The 17,313-nt window shown below is 33.3% G+C and overlaps 1 protein-coding gene across 1 annotated transcript; it reads left to right on the top strand.

Annotated features, from left to right (window-relative positions):
- Positions 1-318: 318 nt before the first annotated feature.
- MS3_00010580 (uncharacterized protein) lies at positions 319-4,509 on the top strand (the record flags this gene model as incomplete). The annotated part of the gene is made up of 2 exons (XM_051218955.1): positions 319-862; positions 4,170-4,509. The coding sequence occupies 2 exons, from the start codon at positions 319-321 to the stop codon at positions 4,376-4,378; spliced, it is 753 nt and encodes a 250-aa protein (XP_051068954.1). The 3' UTR covers positions 4,379-4,509.
- Between the last annotated feature and the right edge of the window lie 12,804 nt (positions 4,510-17,313).

Raw genomic sequence — 17,313 nt, 5'->3', positions numbered from 1 at the left:
TGTTTTCACAATGAATGCCCTATTGTTTCTTCTCATTGCATGTTATATGTAAGATCAAGTCCTATTGTTTTATGATACCAGATTTTGTATTTTTTTATCTTAGAAATAATAAAGAACATAAGTTTCATTTGTTCAAATCATTGAAACAATGCTACTTAAAGAAATCTCTAATAATATGATAGACTCTATATACAAACCATCATTTAAATACGGTTGCCTATTTATGTATAAATACGTTTTAAAATGAAAAACCACAATTGTCACATATCATCAGGTTAACTATTTTTCAAAGAATAAACCATACTGTTTCAAAAAAATATGTCAGGAGAGACGAATAAAGAAGACGTTTCACAAATGGAAATAGTCGGGAATGACAATATGGATAGTAATAATAATGATAATAATAATAGTAATAATAATAATAATAGTAATAATGAAAACGAATTTACAGATAATCCTGAAAGTGATGTTAAGGAAATTGTACGTACTTTCATTAACAACACACTTGATAAATTCATAGAAATCAATTCAAAACGAGATAGTATAATGAGCACTTCGAGTAAATTGAATCAATCTAGCAAAGAAAATGGAATGGATTTGTTGAGAATGGAAGTGCAATCAGTTCGTTATATTATTGAAAAATTGGATAAACACTTAAAACTACATTTAACACAACAAATTAGTTATGAGGAGAAATTATCCATGTTAGAAGTTAAGCTTAATGAATATAAAAACATTTCAAAACCTACATTGAAACAAAATCGTTCAAGTTTCGTTTACCAAGATACAATACAGAAAACTGAAAGAGATCTTATTGAAAAGAATTCTGTTGGAACATCAATGCATGATTTAATAAAAACTGGTAAGTTTTACTCTTTATTAGTCTTTTGTTGTATACTTTTATATGTTTTAGATGAGAAATGTCTTTTTTTTTAGCTATAAATTGATTAGTTACCAAGATATCAAATGGTTAAATTTGTTTAGTTTGGTCAGCTAACCATTGTCGAATGACGCATCACAGGTTGACTGAAATTAAGATTATAGAATATTAGTTTTCAGTTGACTTGTCTATCAGTATCCCAATAACTGTAACACTTGAAAGTGTGGTTGCTGAACTTATTTACTTGATTTGGTAAACTAAAGCGTTATCAAAAACCCTTCGCTTTTATTGATTAGTTAGCTGTTGTTAGTATGTTGCAATCATCATTATTTTCAATAGCAAAATGTTTACAAATATGTAATTACAAATATTTGCTTTCGTTTATTCAGTGGGTACATATTGAATATTGGATTGTGTACTACTCCTACTACTTATTGGATTCTCTTTATTTTAAAACACCACTTCGTAAGAGTATGTATACTAAACCAGAAGTCAAAAAACCTATTTCACAATTGATTGATCACTGGGTGGTGATCAATGTTATGTGTGTCAAGTCCTTATTAGTGCAGATCAAATACTATCGACCAAGTTGCAATGTGGCCACCAGTCTATGTGACTCGACACTACGTGCACTATGTTGGGATTAAAAGGTGGTTGGAGGTAGTCAACAGAAAACCCAGGACTCGGGTTTCGTGCTACTTGGCACTTGTCAGCAAGGTATACCAGTAATCTTGAGAGAACCGGTGCTCCCTGACGGATTCGAGTTATCTAGACTGGTGGCCACATTGCAACATGGTTGCTAGCATTCGATCTACACTAAATAAGGACTTGACACACATGACATTGATCACCACCCAGTGATCAATCAATTGTGATTACATCTCAGTCCTACAGGAGGTCAGTCGTGGCAGAGATAGCTCTGTGGTAACGTCTCTGACTGTGAAGCTGAGTAATACGGGATCGAATCCGCCAGTGAGAACCAGTTCCCTCAAGATTACAGGCACAACTTTCTGACAAGTGCCAAGTAGCACGAAACCAGGGTCCAGGGTTTCCTGTTGACGGGTTCGAAAAGCTCGCTTGGCTTTTGCCAACTTACGTCACCTATGGCGAAGGCGAGATATCCGTCTAGCAACAAAAGGACGAGTATACTGCGCCGCAGTTCGTTCTGTTTTACTTTACGGCAGCGAAACATGGCCATTAAGAGTAGGAGACACTCGTAAGCTATTAGTATTTGACCACAGATGCCTTAGAAATATGGCTGGCATCTGCTGGGATCACCAAGTAAGTAATAGTGAGGTTCGACGCAAGGTATTAGAAATGATGGTAAATCAGTTGATGAGGTTATGAATCTTCATCGACTGAGATGGTTGGGCCACGTGTTACGTATGCCTGAACACCGATTACCACGACGTGCAATGCTATCCGGTATTGGAGATGGTTGGAAGAAAGTTAGGGGCGGCCAAACTAAAACGTGGCATCAGTGCTTGAAGTCACTAACTTCTAGTCTGAGCCATGTTGGTAGATGCAAACTACTTGGTTGGTGTCCGCGTGACTATCGTAACCAATGGTTGGAGACTCTGGGTGACATGGCTCAGAATCGATCACAATGGCGTCGGTGTATACACTCCATGTCTTCCCTTAAACTAAGAGATTAAAATCACTTCATATCTTTCTTTCTATGAACTAATTCTTTCTTCCTGTACTATATTTCTATATGCAATCTTTCTCTCATATATTACCACCTTTGACCTAACCACTGCTATGAATCCGGTGCTCATCTTGTTGTGTTAATGAGGTATGGCAACGTGGACCGATGCACATATGTGCCTGGTCCTACGTTGTAGCTGACTGACTGACTGACCTCCAACCACCATCAAATAATCTATTTAGATACTGATTTCGTTCAAGTCAATATAATCTCAAGACAAACAAGATTATGATTTTGTTCTACTTTCAAATATTAATTGCCAAAAAAATTTTCAATTCCAGAAAAAAAGTTTATTATTTAATTAACACTTAATTAACAATGACAAAATAATAATATAACCTCTGTCAACAGTGGTAACATAAATTTTTGGTAAGATTGATAAGGGTCAATTATGTCATAAATACTTAGAATCTAAGGAGAAAAAATTAAGAAGTGAAAATGAATGTCAGCAGATAATTAGTGATTACTTTTTAAAATAAATGAATTAAGGTCACATTTTAACGTAAGAGATATTTTTCTAAAATATACCACTAATAATGTAACTGGACGATCTAGACTTCGTAGATGATCTGGTACTTCTATCACATACGCAATAACAAATGCGGGAGAAGACGAACAGTGTGTCAGTAGCCCCAGAAGCAGTAGGTCTCAACATACATAAAGGGAAAAGCAGGGTTCTCTGATGCAACACAGCATCCACTAATCGATTTAGAAGATGTAAAAACCTTTACATGTTTGGGCAGCATCATTGATGAACACGGTGGATCTAATGCAGATGTGAATGCGCGGATCGGCAAAGCAAGAGCAGCATATTTACAACTCAGGAATATCTGGAACTCAAAACAGCTGTCTATGAACCAACACCAAGGTTAAAATTTTCAATACAAATGTCAACACAGTTCAACTGTATGAGATGGAAACTTGAAGATCTACGAAAACCATCATCCAGAAGATACGGGTGTTTATTAACAGTTCTCTATTCAAAATACTTCAGATCCGTCGGCCGGACACTATCACCAACAACCTACTGTGGGAGACAACAAACCAGATTCCGGCGGAGGAAGAAATTAGGAAGAAGTGCTGGAAATGGATAGGATACATTGAGGAAAGTATCCAACTGCGTCACAAGGCAAACCCACACATGGAATCCTCAAGATTAAAGGAGGAGAGGAATACCAAAGAACACATTACGTCGAGAGACGGAGACAGACGTGAGAAAAATAAACAACAATTGAATAGAATTAGAAAGGAAGGTTCAGGACAGAGTGGTTTGTAGAGTGGTGGTTGGCGGCCTGTGCTCCATTGGGGTTAACAGGCGTAAGTAAGTAAGCATACTAGTAGTAATAATGTGACCAGACAGATAAACGAATGTTACCTATAGATTGATTTTTCACCAATATTATCAATATCATTACCATAATTGTTATCAGTATTATCAAGAGATGAAAAGATGATCATTATCATTGATAATTAGAAGCATATATATTATGAAAAAACAGACTGATAATAATGTCTGAATGTTGAAGAACGATTACTTTCCATTTTCACGAACACTCAACGCTTTTTATTTGCACATTTTAGAAGAAATGAGTTCAGTGATTGAAAGAAGACAATCACAAACGAAATCGTTTTCTAATAATAAAAACGGAACTAGAAAATTGTCCCATGAAAATGTCAATAATAATATTCATAATAGAATAAACAGTGAAGAGGATGAATGGTACGCAAGACAATTAGAAGAGATAAAACACTTACCAATTCATGAAATACTTCAACGTATATTACACTGAAAATTATGTTGTTGTGATGGAGATAATAAACATATTTACTTTAAAAAATAATTCACTTTCATATTATTGTAAATTATAATTGTCAACAAATATTCATTGTCTGTAGTTTCTATGAGTCGAATATATCCTACTTACTATCCAGTAAGCCAAACTTTTACTACAGTTACTGAGAACACTGTATAACTAATCGATTTTAAAATGTCATGATTCTGTTCATCTGAACCTCTTCTATGGTTACTGCCCATGCTGAGCCCGGATAAAGAAGAGGGGTTGTTCGTGAGGTTAGCAATCCCATCCTGCAGAAAGGAAAATCTGTAAAAACCTCCAACGTTAATTATTCCTGTATTTTAATTGATTTGTAGAAATGAGTAATGATTTTTAGCATTGATAAATTTATGATCGTAATTTATTTTGAGCTTTGATTCCTGAATGAAAATTAAATATACAAAGATCTCATTGATGAATACATTCTAAATATTATGTAACAATGTCTTGTTTTTCGATGAAAGCACTTTTCCGACTGTCAACATCATTTAAAGAGCTCATTTAGAACTGCCTTCACTGTTAAAACCAATTCTAAGTAGGAAAAATATTAATTCAATATCATGAGTCATTGTCGTATATTCATGTGGTAAATAACTTAGAAGACGTTGAGACTTATTTCGGAAATGACAGACTATAGGAATTCCTGAGTCATATATGTACCACCATATTAAATGTAAATAATACCATACCGTTTATTAAGAATTCAGAATTGAGCAAATGCTCACCAAAGGAAATCTATCCACACGCAGTAATGCTCAAACCGAAAGGTCAATTTTAGAATTACACAGTGACTATTTTGAGCTCTATACTGAAAATATTTCAAATATGACAAAGCCCATAAAGATAAAATGAATAAACCATTTGAGGATTATGTGGATGTAGAAAAGATTCACCCATGCTGACGCTATTGTAGATATCGCTTTTGTAATCTCTAAACAGAAGCGGATCCAAAGCACCATTTTGTATTACATCACTTGTTACCGGACGGGAAAGTTTATTTCAACTATTTGCTGTCGTTGACTGATAAGAGAATCAAGTCAATCGAATATTGAGTCTGTAATTTCATAAGACATGAGTTTGAACATAAGTGGCTTATGGTTAACCATATTAAAGATTTAGAACCGTAAGTTGATGCGATGCCGTCTACCCCATGACTCTTTGAAATTCTAAGGGAAGTTATGGCCTTGTAAATTTAGGATAAGTGAAATAAATAGATTGAGTAGGGTTCCCAGTTCTTTATGTTACTTCTAATCCTCTCTTTTCGGTAGGTTTATTTTTGGTCACAGAATACCATTGCAAACGTAAACGATAATTTTCGAGTCATGTTCAAATGAATCAGTATATGAAATACAAGAAATATATACGTTTTAGAATCAAGTTAGACTTTTGTTGAATCAATGTACAGAATTTTGTAATTTGAAACACTGTTAATCGCTGAAAACTATTCCATAGTAGCTTTTACCTTTTGAGTTTCTAGGATTTGTCTAAAAATTATAGTTAATTGTGAAAGTAGAGCAAAATCATTCTAGTTGTAGCTACTTATGTATACTTGAAACATTGTATCATAAAGTGATACAATGCATTAATATAAACTGTTATGTTACCTAAGCAAGTGTAACGGTAACGTTGTTGGTTTTATTGTATGAATATTTGTTTAGCAACATTTTTGTTTATATTACATTTTGTCAACAATTAAAAATTTGATTAACTTAGTCTGGTCAATCCGAGTGTTTATGAATGAACTTGCTCATTATGTCTGATTGTTAAATATATTTGCATGAATTTTATTTTCAATACATTTCATACTTGGCTTTTCAACATCACCGTTGTATGACTGGGGATTAGCTTAAGAATGTCATTCAACATTAGATAAAATAAGGGATAAAATTCATGATTACTATCATTATTATGACTAATATCATTATTAGTAGTATTAATATCATAATTATTGTCAATCGGAGTCAGAATACAACGTCTATAAAAGACTTCAAGTAACATTTATGCAATAGAGTTAATTCGTTGAGATACTTATCTGGTATGGATAAATCATTATATCTAGTAGTCCTGTATGTTTTCACAGGTGTAATTGAATATAAGCACGAGTTATTGATTTGATGGAATATGTCTAATTTATCTGCAAGACTGCTGCTCCAGAAGACGTTTCCTCAACATGAACACCTCAACAAGGTTTTCAGGTGGTTCCAGTTAGCATTTTTGTAGTCCGGATACTGAATAGGTGTTTGTTAAGGAATGCTATTAGAGAGATTGGTAGTAATTAAGAGAGAACAGACAAAAGCTCAATCCGCAATACATTTAACATATTTGTTAGCTTGCATGCAAAGTGGAATAATATCTCGACACAATACTAGGTCAGGCATGTTATTATGCCGTTGGGATTGTATACTTACGGCGACCAACAATTCAAGTGTGACTAGGAATTTTTCATCAAATGACTGTCCTCAACTAGTAGTTCAGTTGATTCTACAGTGGTTAGAGTTTTCGGATTTAGTGACTTCCTCATAGACATTTAGAACAGAAGCATATGTAAATACGTTAGTAATAAAAATATCCATGGTATTCGAAGTATATGAAGCTGTGTGTCCACAACCCAGTAGTAAACTATGCTTCATAGTGTTAACTGAGATCTATACGTATTCTGGTTAATTGCCAAAAACTCTGTATTTGACTACATCAGTCAACAGACAATCCAGGTAGTATAATAAGTATCCACCCCTCATTTATCCTCTCTACTACGTCGATATACTCCATTGTTCTGGATAAATAATTCTGAGTCAGAAAGTGAAGAAGAGCACCATTATTCTTTGACAAGTATTGAAAATGGCTTGGTTGGTAAGACTATGGTTCTTAAGTTTGAGATTTCCCTTAAAACTGAGCGTCAGTTGATTAGTAGTAAGTTTAGAAAGGTGCGATAAGATCATCGTCAGTACTATGTATTTTTGTGGTAACTAGATTTGAGTGTAGTTGGGTTGTCTGTTTGCTCAGATTATTACCCGAACAAGCTTGAGCGAATGAAGGACTAGGTATTGTTGTAGTAATAAAATAATTATATGAGTAAGAGAAATTTCCATCTTCATATAGATTTGCTGTATAATTATGAAAGAATGTTTGGTTGTTGGTGCAGAGGTGAAAACAGTGTGTGACATAAAAGCCGTTCATGTGTATGCTTAGTAAATGAAGGAGGAATGTTATAACCACCTGGGGATCTTGTATAAGATGTTGTGTAACTAGCCAAATAATCCCTAGAGGTCTGCTTACATTAGGGTTATCGATGGGTTTATGTGTTAGCTAAGGTTTATTCGATTAGTTCAAGGAGTATGATCGTAGCGCACTACCTACTGTCTGTAGGCTAGGGATGCTCCCGGGTTGACCTGTTTTTGTTGGTGGGTCTTAGCGCTGAAATTCACATTTCTTTCACTCGTTTTAAACTGTCAAGTTAGATCTTGGAAAAGATAATTATCTATGTTGTGATTTCTTAGTTCATATAGCGTATACTCACTAAATATGGAGTCTTGGAATTGTATTCAAGAGTAACGTTATCTTCTATACTACGAATTTCTAAATATGAGTTCAAGTCAGTGTCTTATATGTTGATTACTGAAATTTTAAGACTTTTTAGAGTTTAGTTTTTCGATAGACCACTCATTTCTACTTTAACAACTAAAGTATATTCGGGTTTATTTGCTAACAGAAAAGCAAGTGAGCAAAAAATAATCTTCAAAACATTTGTAAAAGTAACCCATTAATCAAACGTATTACATAATATATGCTACATTATACTCTATTTTACATAGTGTTTACGTAATACAATAAAAATCTATTTAATATATCATAATCAGTAGAAATTTGAATCTCTGACATTTCGTCACTTAGTGTAATCCAACTCTTCAGAATAAGTAAATAAATGAATAACCATTTTAAATTTATACAAATTTAAATAATATAAAGGAATAAAGTAGAATTATTAATCTTTAAGGTGACTTGTTTGAATATCTTGTCTACCTGTTCCTACTATTTGAATATTTCAACAAATCATTTGTTTTTATCTATTTTAACATATCATTAGACATTAACACCGTTAGATGCCGGCCACCTCAGTGGTCTAGTTGGTTAAGCGCCTGTCACGAGACCACTAGGTCCTGAGTTCAAGCCTCGCGAGGCGGGGTCGTGGATGCACACTGCTGAGGAGTCCCACAATGGGACGAAACAGCCATCCAGTGCTTTCAAGTTTTCCATGGTGATCTTGCTTCAATTGATTCATGATTTCAACTGTTTAAATTACATATCATTATGTTTATTAATGGTAAACCCTATTCAAAAGCATTTATAAAATGTTTACGACATTTCACTGTACAATTTACAAAAATGTACAATCATAAACTTCATGATGGTTGCATTGAGAAGAATGAAGATTATTCAGTTGTCAAGTCCTAGACTGCTAACTTCTAACTAGTGACTATTCAGTACTTATCGTTAAGATCAATCAAGAAGTAAACAAACAAAAGCTTATTAAAATACTTTATACTGAAAAGTCTATATTCTATCAAAAACATAATATTGAATAAAAGTAATAATAACAATAATACTATCAGGACTCAGTACCTTAATTGGATAAAGCAATGGTGTTTGAAGCGAACGGTACTCGGTTCGAGTCCCAGAGTGAACACCAACTCTGAGATGCAGGTACACCCAGCTGATAAGTCCCAAATAGGACGAAACGCGCTTCCTGGATTCAACTGCCAGCCACTATCCATCACTGTTTATAAAAATACTACTACTTAGTTTAAACAAAATCAAAAACTAAAAACTGTCAGTTTATTTCAATGTCATAAATTGTTTAATCAAGATAATTCTATATAAAACATTCCTGTGTATATCTGTATAATAGAAAAGTAGTTATGATAAAGGTGAAATTTATGGTATGGAGTTCAAGTGTGTGGGTGCATATCAACTGTTAACTTTTTTATTATTTTTTTGTTGTTGTTGGAGAGATCAACATAACTTAATGTGGTTGTTTAAATAAACAATTCAAGTTAGATGAATGAACTAGACTTGAATAGAAAATGAGCTACACACAAATACACAGGAATGTTTTATGTAGAACAATATTGATCAAACAAACGAAAAATTAAAAACAATTCACGACCTCAACCTAATGAGACTACTATTAGTTTATATTCTTAGTTCAACTAAATATTCTACCTTTAGTCCTTTATGTTATATAAGATTATAATAATTTAGATTGATCATTTATTTATTTACTTAATCTGAAAAAATTAGATTACAGTGAATTAACTCATTAACTTTCTATACAATTCTCAATTTAATAGTTGAGATCATGAATGCATTGAAACTAGACCATCATGGAAAACCTGGAAGCATTGGAAAGCCATTTTGTACTGGTGTGTGACTCCTTGGCAGTGAGCATCGACGATCTCGCTCGGTGGGATTTAAACCCAAGGCCTATCGGTCTTGTGCGTGAATGCTTAACCTCTAAACAACTGCGCTGGCCGGTATCCAACGGTGTTAATGTCTGGCTTCAATTAATCTACGAAATTGAGCCACATGTCCACCATTGTCTTCAGTGAGTTACTATCTCACAACAGGGCTGGTTAAACTTCACTGATCATTGCTTCTCAATTTATTTAAAATTATCAAGTCAAATCTTTGTATTGATGCCTGTTGTGTTTACAAATTTGATATGATTGGTTTTTAACATATTTCTTGCTTTTAATGTAGAACAAAATACTTAAAACATTTCAACTTTGTAAGCAAATTGTCTTTTCCAGATTACTGTTTATAATTTGTTTACTTGGTGTTCCAGATATGAATGAGTGACCACATAGTATCAGAATACGGTGTACTGATTTTTGTAGAGTCATCCCCTTGACAATGATATTACATTTCTCAGAAAAGATTTTAAACATATCTAAATTTTAGATGGGTTTTGTGGAGATTGTAGTAATTTCAATGGTTAAGATCATGAGTCAGTTGAAGCTAGGCCACGATGGAATTTACAAGTAGTCACTTATGGTACTTATGTTCCATATAAGTAGACAAACGTTGTACAAAGAAAATAATTGAACATTTGAAATATTAGAAATATAATTCCGACATCCAAGTCAGAATCTGCACTACGAACGTCAACACAGTTCTATTGTACGGAGCTGAAACGTGGAAAACTACTAAAATCATCATAAAAAATGTACAAGTATTTATAAATAATTTTCTATGCAAGATACTCAATATCCGTTGGCCGGATACCATCAGCAACAGCCTACTGTTGAAGAGAACAAGCCAGCTCCCAGCTGAAGAGGAGATTAGGAAAAGATGCTACAAGTAGATAGGATATACATTGCATAAATCATCAAACTGCATCACGAGACAAGCGCTAACTTGTAATTTTGAAGGAAAACGGGAAAGAGGGAGGTCGAAGAACACATTACGTCGGGAATCAGAAGTAGACATGAAAAGGATGAGAAGCAACTGGAAAGAAGTGGAAAGGATTGCCCAGGACAGGGTTAGATGGAGAGTGTTGGTGGTTTGCCTATGCTGCTTCATTAGGAGTAACAGGTGTAAGTGAATAAGTGAGGAATTAATGATATATATTTATGGATTTTTCCCCATGATACCATTTTCGTATCAAATGTACGTGATACCAAGAAATGCTAATTCAGGAAGTAAGATTACGTGACATTTCCAACTAAAAGTGTCGATAATTTTCTTAGAAAGTACATCTTGAAAACTGTAGTCTTAATTCGATTGTAGAAATATATAAAGTCTTATTCGGTTTTTGTTGAATATCATGTCTGGTTCTGATCCTCTTAACATGAATTTATGTGTTATTATTCGGGCTGGAAGTATATAATAATTACTTTTAGCATCTTCATGACATTGTTTCATAAGTTTTCTAACACTTAATTTAAAATACGTTCACATGGAATTTAGTTAACGTTACCAATATTTAAAAACAGATATCTAAAAGCAACATTAAACGTGTGTGTATATTAATGCAGACTGTCACAAGGTGACTTAAGGGTATGGAAGAATAGATATGTAAGAATACTGATGCCAACAATACTTCGGATTCCTTGGCCAGACACTATTTGCAACAACCTACTGTGGGAGACAACAAACCAGATTCCAGCGAAGGAAGAAATCAGGAAGAAGTGCTGTAAGTGGATAGGACACATTGAGGAAAGTATCCAACTGCGTCACAAGGCAAGCCCTCACATGGAATCCTCAAGACCAAAGGAGGAGAGGAATACCAAAGAACATATGACGTCGAGAGACGGAGACAGACATGATAAAAGTAAACAAGAATTGAATAGAACTAGAAAGGAAGGTTCAGGACAGAGTGGTTTGTAGAATGGTGGTTGGCGACCTATGCTCCATTGGGGTTAACAGGCGTAAGTAAGTAAGTAAGTAAGTGAGTAAGTAAGTAATTATAACATCTAATAGATACATGTGAAAGGAGCAACTGAAGACAATGAATAAATACGCAATATATGTAGGTAATAAAATGAATTCAGCTATACTAGTCTACTTGATCCTCTCATATATTACCTGCGGTTTTTATTCAAATCGATTGTTTAATTAGTCGTAACTGAGAAGCCTTTAAGTGTTTGTAAGATTAAGACTGAGAGTAATAAAATATATGAATTGATAATATGACAAGTGAGTAAACTGTGAAATATAGTAGATTTTGGAAGTTCATTTATAAAATTTTATTCATTGAAGAGGATCTAATTTAAAAGATATAAGGACTTTAGTTTATGTGTTGTGTTCTTTTTAATGATATAAAGTGTTGTTTTCAGTTTACTGATTTCGACTCAGTCTAACGACGGTAACTAAGTACTAATCAAATAAAATATGGAGATGTTCTTTCCTAATTTTCTGAATTAATTCATATGCAAATCGATTATAATTTACTAGTTTGAACTAATATCCGAAAAGATTCAGAAATTTGTTTATTTAATGATTTGAATATACCTTCAGAACATTCAGCGATCGAAATGTTTCATCATTCCATATTTCAGATACACATGTAACCTTCTCACATTGAAAAGTGAATATCATACACTAGTAAGTATGTGGGTCATACTTTACATATATGATATTACTTTGAAGTCATATCATAAGTTTGTCAGTATGATGTGTTTTTTAGTATCGGTGGGGTACAGAGAGCCACATTAGACAGCATTCTACAGTCTGCGTGCAAGTCTATTTTTCACTATACACGTTAGTAACCCAACCACATTACTGATATAAATGTTGTGGCGGTCATAAAAACAATCCTCAATTTTATTAATCTCACAATTCCTCAAAAAATGGAATGTTTTTTTCATTTTATTCTTGTAATAATACTAGATGAATGAATACTTTTTCTTAAACTAAATTTCAGTTTTTTTTTAGTTCTCAAGAATATATCACCTGAACATGCTTAGAAATGGCCATCATTTATATCGATCATCCAGTTTCATTATTTACTTTTAAACTAGATGATGAAGTGTTCTAATTTGTTCGCGTCACCAATACAGAATCCATACGTTGTGCCTACTTGAAAACATGACGATCGCTTAGAAATAATGAGTTATAATTAATTAGGCTTGTGTTGTGACTTTTAGCCTGGCTAATTATCATGTGACGTATTCGCCATTCGGAATATGACCTAAACAATCTTATCACTGTACCAAACCAATGACGTTCGATGTATTTGAGCAGCCTAGCATCCTTATTGGTCCTTTGTTCTCCTAGCCCTTCCAGTTGAGTCCAGAACACCAATACCAGATTACACTATACGAATCATTTATCTCAAAAAATACCTGGTTTCTATATAAGCCAAATAGACGACATAACACCATAAAATAGAAAATAACATTTGTACAAGGTCAAGCCAAAAGTGGCTGTGGGAAGATGTAATTAATAAACTGAATATAATTTAAGTGTAGTAGATCGTATAATAATGGTCTATAGATCAAACATAGCTTACAATAAGAGGAATATAGATATACACAATCTAATTGATGGATAGTTATACTATAAGAATATCTATATATGAGATTAGTCCATTAATAGTTCTCAGAAGGTACCAGTAATTTAATCTTCACTACGATATAACAGTTTGTCTAAAATTAACACTAGAAATTCACAAACTTGGTATTTGAAAATGGTTGTGTGCCGAATACATGATTATAAACTGTAACAAAAGTAAAATATACTTCATAGAATACAATTCTAAGTTGTACTATGAATCTCAATACAACCAGTTTTCGAAAGAAAATTTACATAAGGAGCTAAATCAAAACACTGACATAAAAACGTTGAATGAAAAAAAGAGACTCATTGGAATAAGTACTTCATAGAAATTACTCGACAAATTACAAACTACTTATTATTATCAGGCATATAGAGTAACTGACCTAAATATATGCAAAGAAGAATTGTAATTCGACAATGATAATTGTCATCTATAACTTTTGCAAAAACGGTCTTTGTTTTAGCAAACATACAATGAAACATTTGATAAAAAGTATCAGTCATAATATACCGGTTTTAGTGACACAGAAACCCCAACTGTTTGAGTTACAGTGTGAGGATTAGCTAAAGTGTATATGGTAGGAATAATAATAAAGGATTATAAATGGGTTCAGATTCAATCTTTGATTGTACTATAGAAATCAACTTCTTAGGAAAACATGAAGAGAATTTTAGAAAAATGCGCTCTTACGAAAAAGACTTTTTCCCAAATAATATCAAATCAACTTTATAATTTAAGATCTCACTGAATTGCCGAAAATAACTGTAAATAAAAATAAGTAATAATTTCAACAGTTGAGATCATGAGTAAGTTGAAGCTAGACCACCATGGAAAACCTGGGAACACTGGACGATTGTTTCGTCCCATTGTGTTATTATTATCATTTTTGTTATTATTTTTAATCATCTACAACTAGAGAGAGTAAAATGAAAATAGAGAGCACGGAACAACAAATCAATAATTACTCAAATTTGTCAATCAGATCTACCATAATGCATATGTTATGTGACTTAGTGATATACTGTTCATGTTAGATATTATTCAAATGAATTAGAGTTGTCAATGGCGGTGTTAACGTAAAGTAAGTAGACAGGTGGTATACTTGGTGAATTCAGTAACAAGAATGGCTAAATATTTAAAGTTTTTATAATCTCACTGGTGGAATAAGATACACTTGCAGGTGCTAGAACATTTAATGCATTTTCAAAAGAGCAGTATGTATCAATGCAACGAATAAAAAATGGGAGTGATTTTACTGTACAGATAGATTGTGGTAGATTATTCTAGAGTCTGGAAAATTTACAGTTGAAGTAGTTCATTGAGACAGATAATATAGAATGGGTTTGTTTCACTGGTGACAAAGAAATACAGATGTCATAATGAGAAGATTTTATATATTGAATTAATTGATTGAATGTATAGATTAGTTTATTGAGTATTTTAAAGAGAAAGATAAGATTTTGTTTAAGTCTTATGTTCCATAAACCATCGAGCTCAAGGTTGTTATATCTAGAATTATAACTCAAGGTACAATCAATTCCAAGAATATGTAGTGTAAATCGTCTCTGTACTAATTCTAGCCTTAATATCTATCCTTTATACTCGTATTACTAAGAATAAACGTGCAGTATTCTAGGAGCGGTCGAACACAATCTTAATTATTACTATAACTATATATATATATACTATTGATTGTTAACACTCAGAGATGAACTTTACTATTTATGTATTTATTTTATTATTTCTATTAGTCTATTGATCAGTTAATGAAATCTTCAAATGTGAAATCTTGAAAGTTATATTTTTTCACAGATTGAAATCATGAGTCAGTTGAAGCTGGACCACCATGAAAAACGTGGAAGCACTGGACGGCCGTTTCTTCCTAGTATGGGACTCGTCAGCGGTGCGCATCCATGATCCTGCACCCCGCGAGATTCGAACCCAGGACCTACTGGTTTCGCGCGCGAGCATTTAACAATTAGACCACTGAACTGGCCGGCATCCAACTGTTAATGTCTAACTTCAACCAATCCACGAGGTTGCGAGGGATCGTGGATGTGCACTGCTGAGGAGTCCCATACTAGGACGACACGGCCGTCCAGTGTTTCCAGGTTTTCCATGGTGGTTTAGCTTCAACTGACTCGTGAATTCAATCTGTGAAAATTTCTAAAATCTCCACAAATCCCTTCTGATAATTATATTTTTCTCTTGCAAACTGATATTTTTACTGTTTACGTTTATTTACTCTTGTTGTTACTGTTGTTTTTATTGTTGGGATGATTCAATTTCCTTAGTTATAAAAAGAATTCATATATCTATATATATTCATTACTTTACTTCATTATTGTTTATACCTTTATTCAATCTTCCTGTTAAATAGGCATGTTTTTTTAATTAAATTTTAAATGACCTTTATGAATGAATGAATTAAACAGTATACTCTTTCAATAAACTTATTATAATCTACAGTTAGTTCCTGAAGAAGAAGAAGAAGAAAGGTGTTTAATCAAATAGAACATTTTAATTAAAGGTAAACTCATATAATCTTTGCAATCAAACAATATTAAATAACGATAGGATATAATGAAAAGAGAAATATCTTTATGGAATTCATTCTACTAATGACATGGATACAGAAAAGCATACTGATTACTGGTAAATTATTCATGTATGATATGATTCTCCTTTTTAAAAACGAGGTTCAGGTATATTGGAATGTAAATTTTTAAATGTAATTTCTTTATCATATAAGAAGTTGAATGAATAATTGAATATTGATTACAGATATAATGTCTACTAAGTGTGAAATTCGTTCATTTGATTTTCAATGGATTATTAGTTTTTTGATTAATTAATAGTTGAGTTCATGAGTTAATTAAAGATGGACCACCATGAAAAACCTAGAAGCATTGGAATGTCAACTCGTTCTAGTATGAGACTCCTTAACAGTGCTCATTCATCTTCTGAATTCTTCATGTCCCTTATTTTCTTTCCAAATTTATTTCACTGTATTATACTCCTTGAATAACATCTTCAAACCCTAATGTTTCCGATTACTGCTTATACTCTTACTACCTCTACCACTACGGAATTTGAATCGACAACTGCATCTCTGTGCTAATGGGGTGTGGCAACTTGAACTGATGTACGTACGTACGAAGTTCTACGTTGTTACTGACTGACTGACCGCATCCATGATCCTGCTCTGCGGTATCTCAACCCAGAACTTATCGGTCCCGCGCACGAACGCTCATTTCGATAATTATATTATCAATAATTATTGAATTTGATTTGCATACAACTGAACGATATATAATGTATTTCAACTACTTCTAGTATCATAAACAATGGACTATTATCTCTACGTTTGTGTTTTGTAGTAGTCCGAGGAAAGATTGGAGAAAGCTATTGAATCCTTGTTCACCAAGTTATTAATTTTATTGTGATTATCGCAGATACATCAACAAACTAATATTACACAAACTTTTAATAAAGTCATCTATGGATAATTACTCAGACTTAAAAAAACAAGCAGAGACGTGTTGTGTTTTAGAATTAATTAAGGACTTTTATTCAAATATTCTGAGAAGTGTATTTTGTTTTGACATCAGTGAAAACCTGGAAGCACAGGACTGCCAACTCGTCTTAGTATGGGATTCCTTAGAAGTGCGCATCCACTATCCCACATAAGGGACTTGAACCCAGGACCTTTGGTCTCGCGTGCAATCGCCTAACCTCTAGATTATTGAGCTGGCCAGTATCCAATAGTGTTAATGTCTAACTCCAACCAATCCACGAAATTGAGCCACATGTCTACCATTGTTTTCAGTGA

The sequence above is a fragment of the Schistosoma haematobium genome, chromosome 3, assembly GCF_000699445.3.
Source record: "Schistosoma haematobium chromosome 3, whole genome shotgun sequence".
Lineage (NCBI taxonomy): Eukaryota > Metazoa > Platyhelminthes > Trematoda > Strigeidida > Schistosomatidae > Schistosoma > Schistosoma haematobium.
Note: the sequence above shows the minus strand (reverse complement) of the source record. Positions and strands in the feature narration are given on the sequence as shown.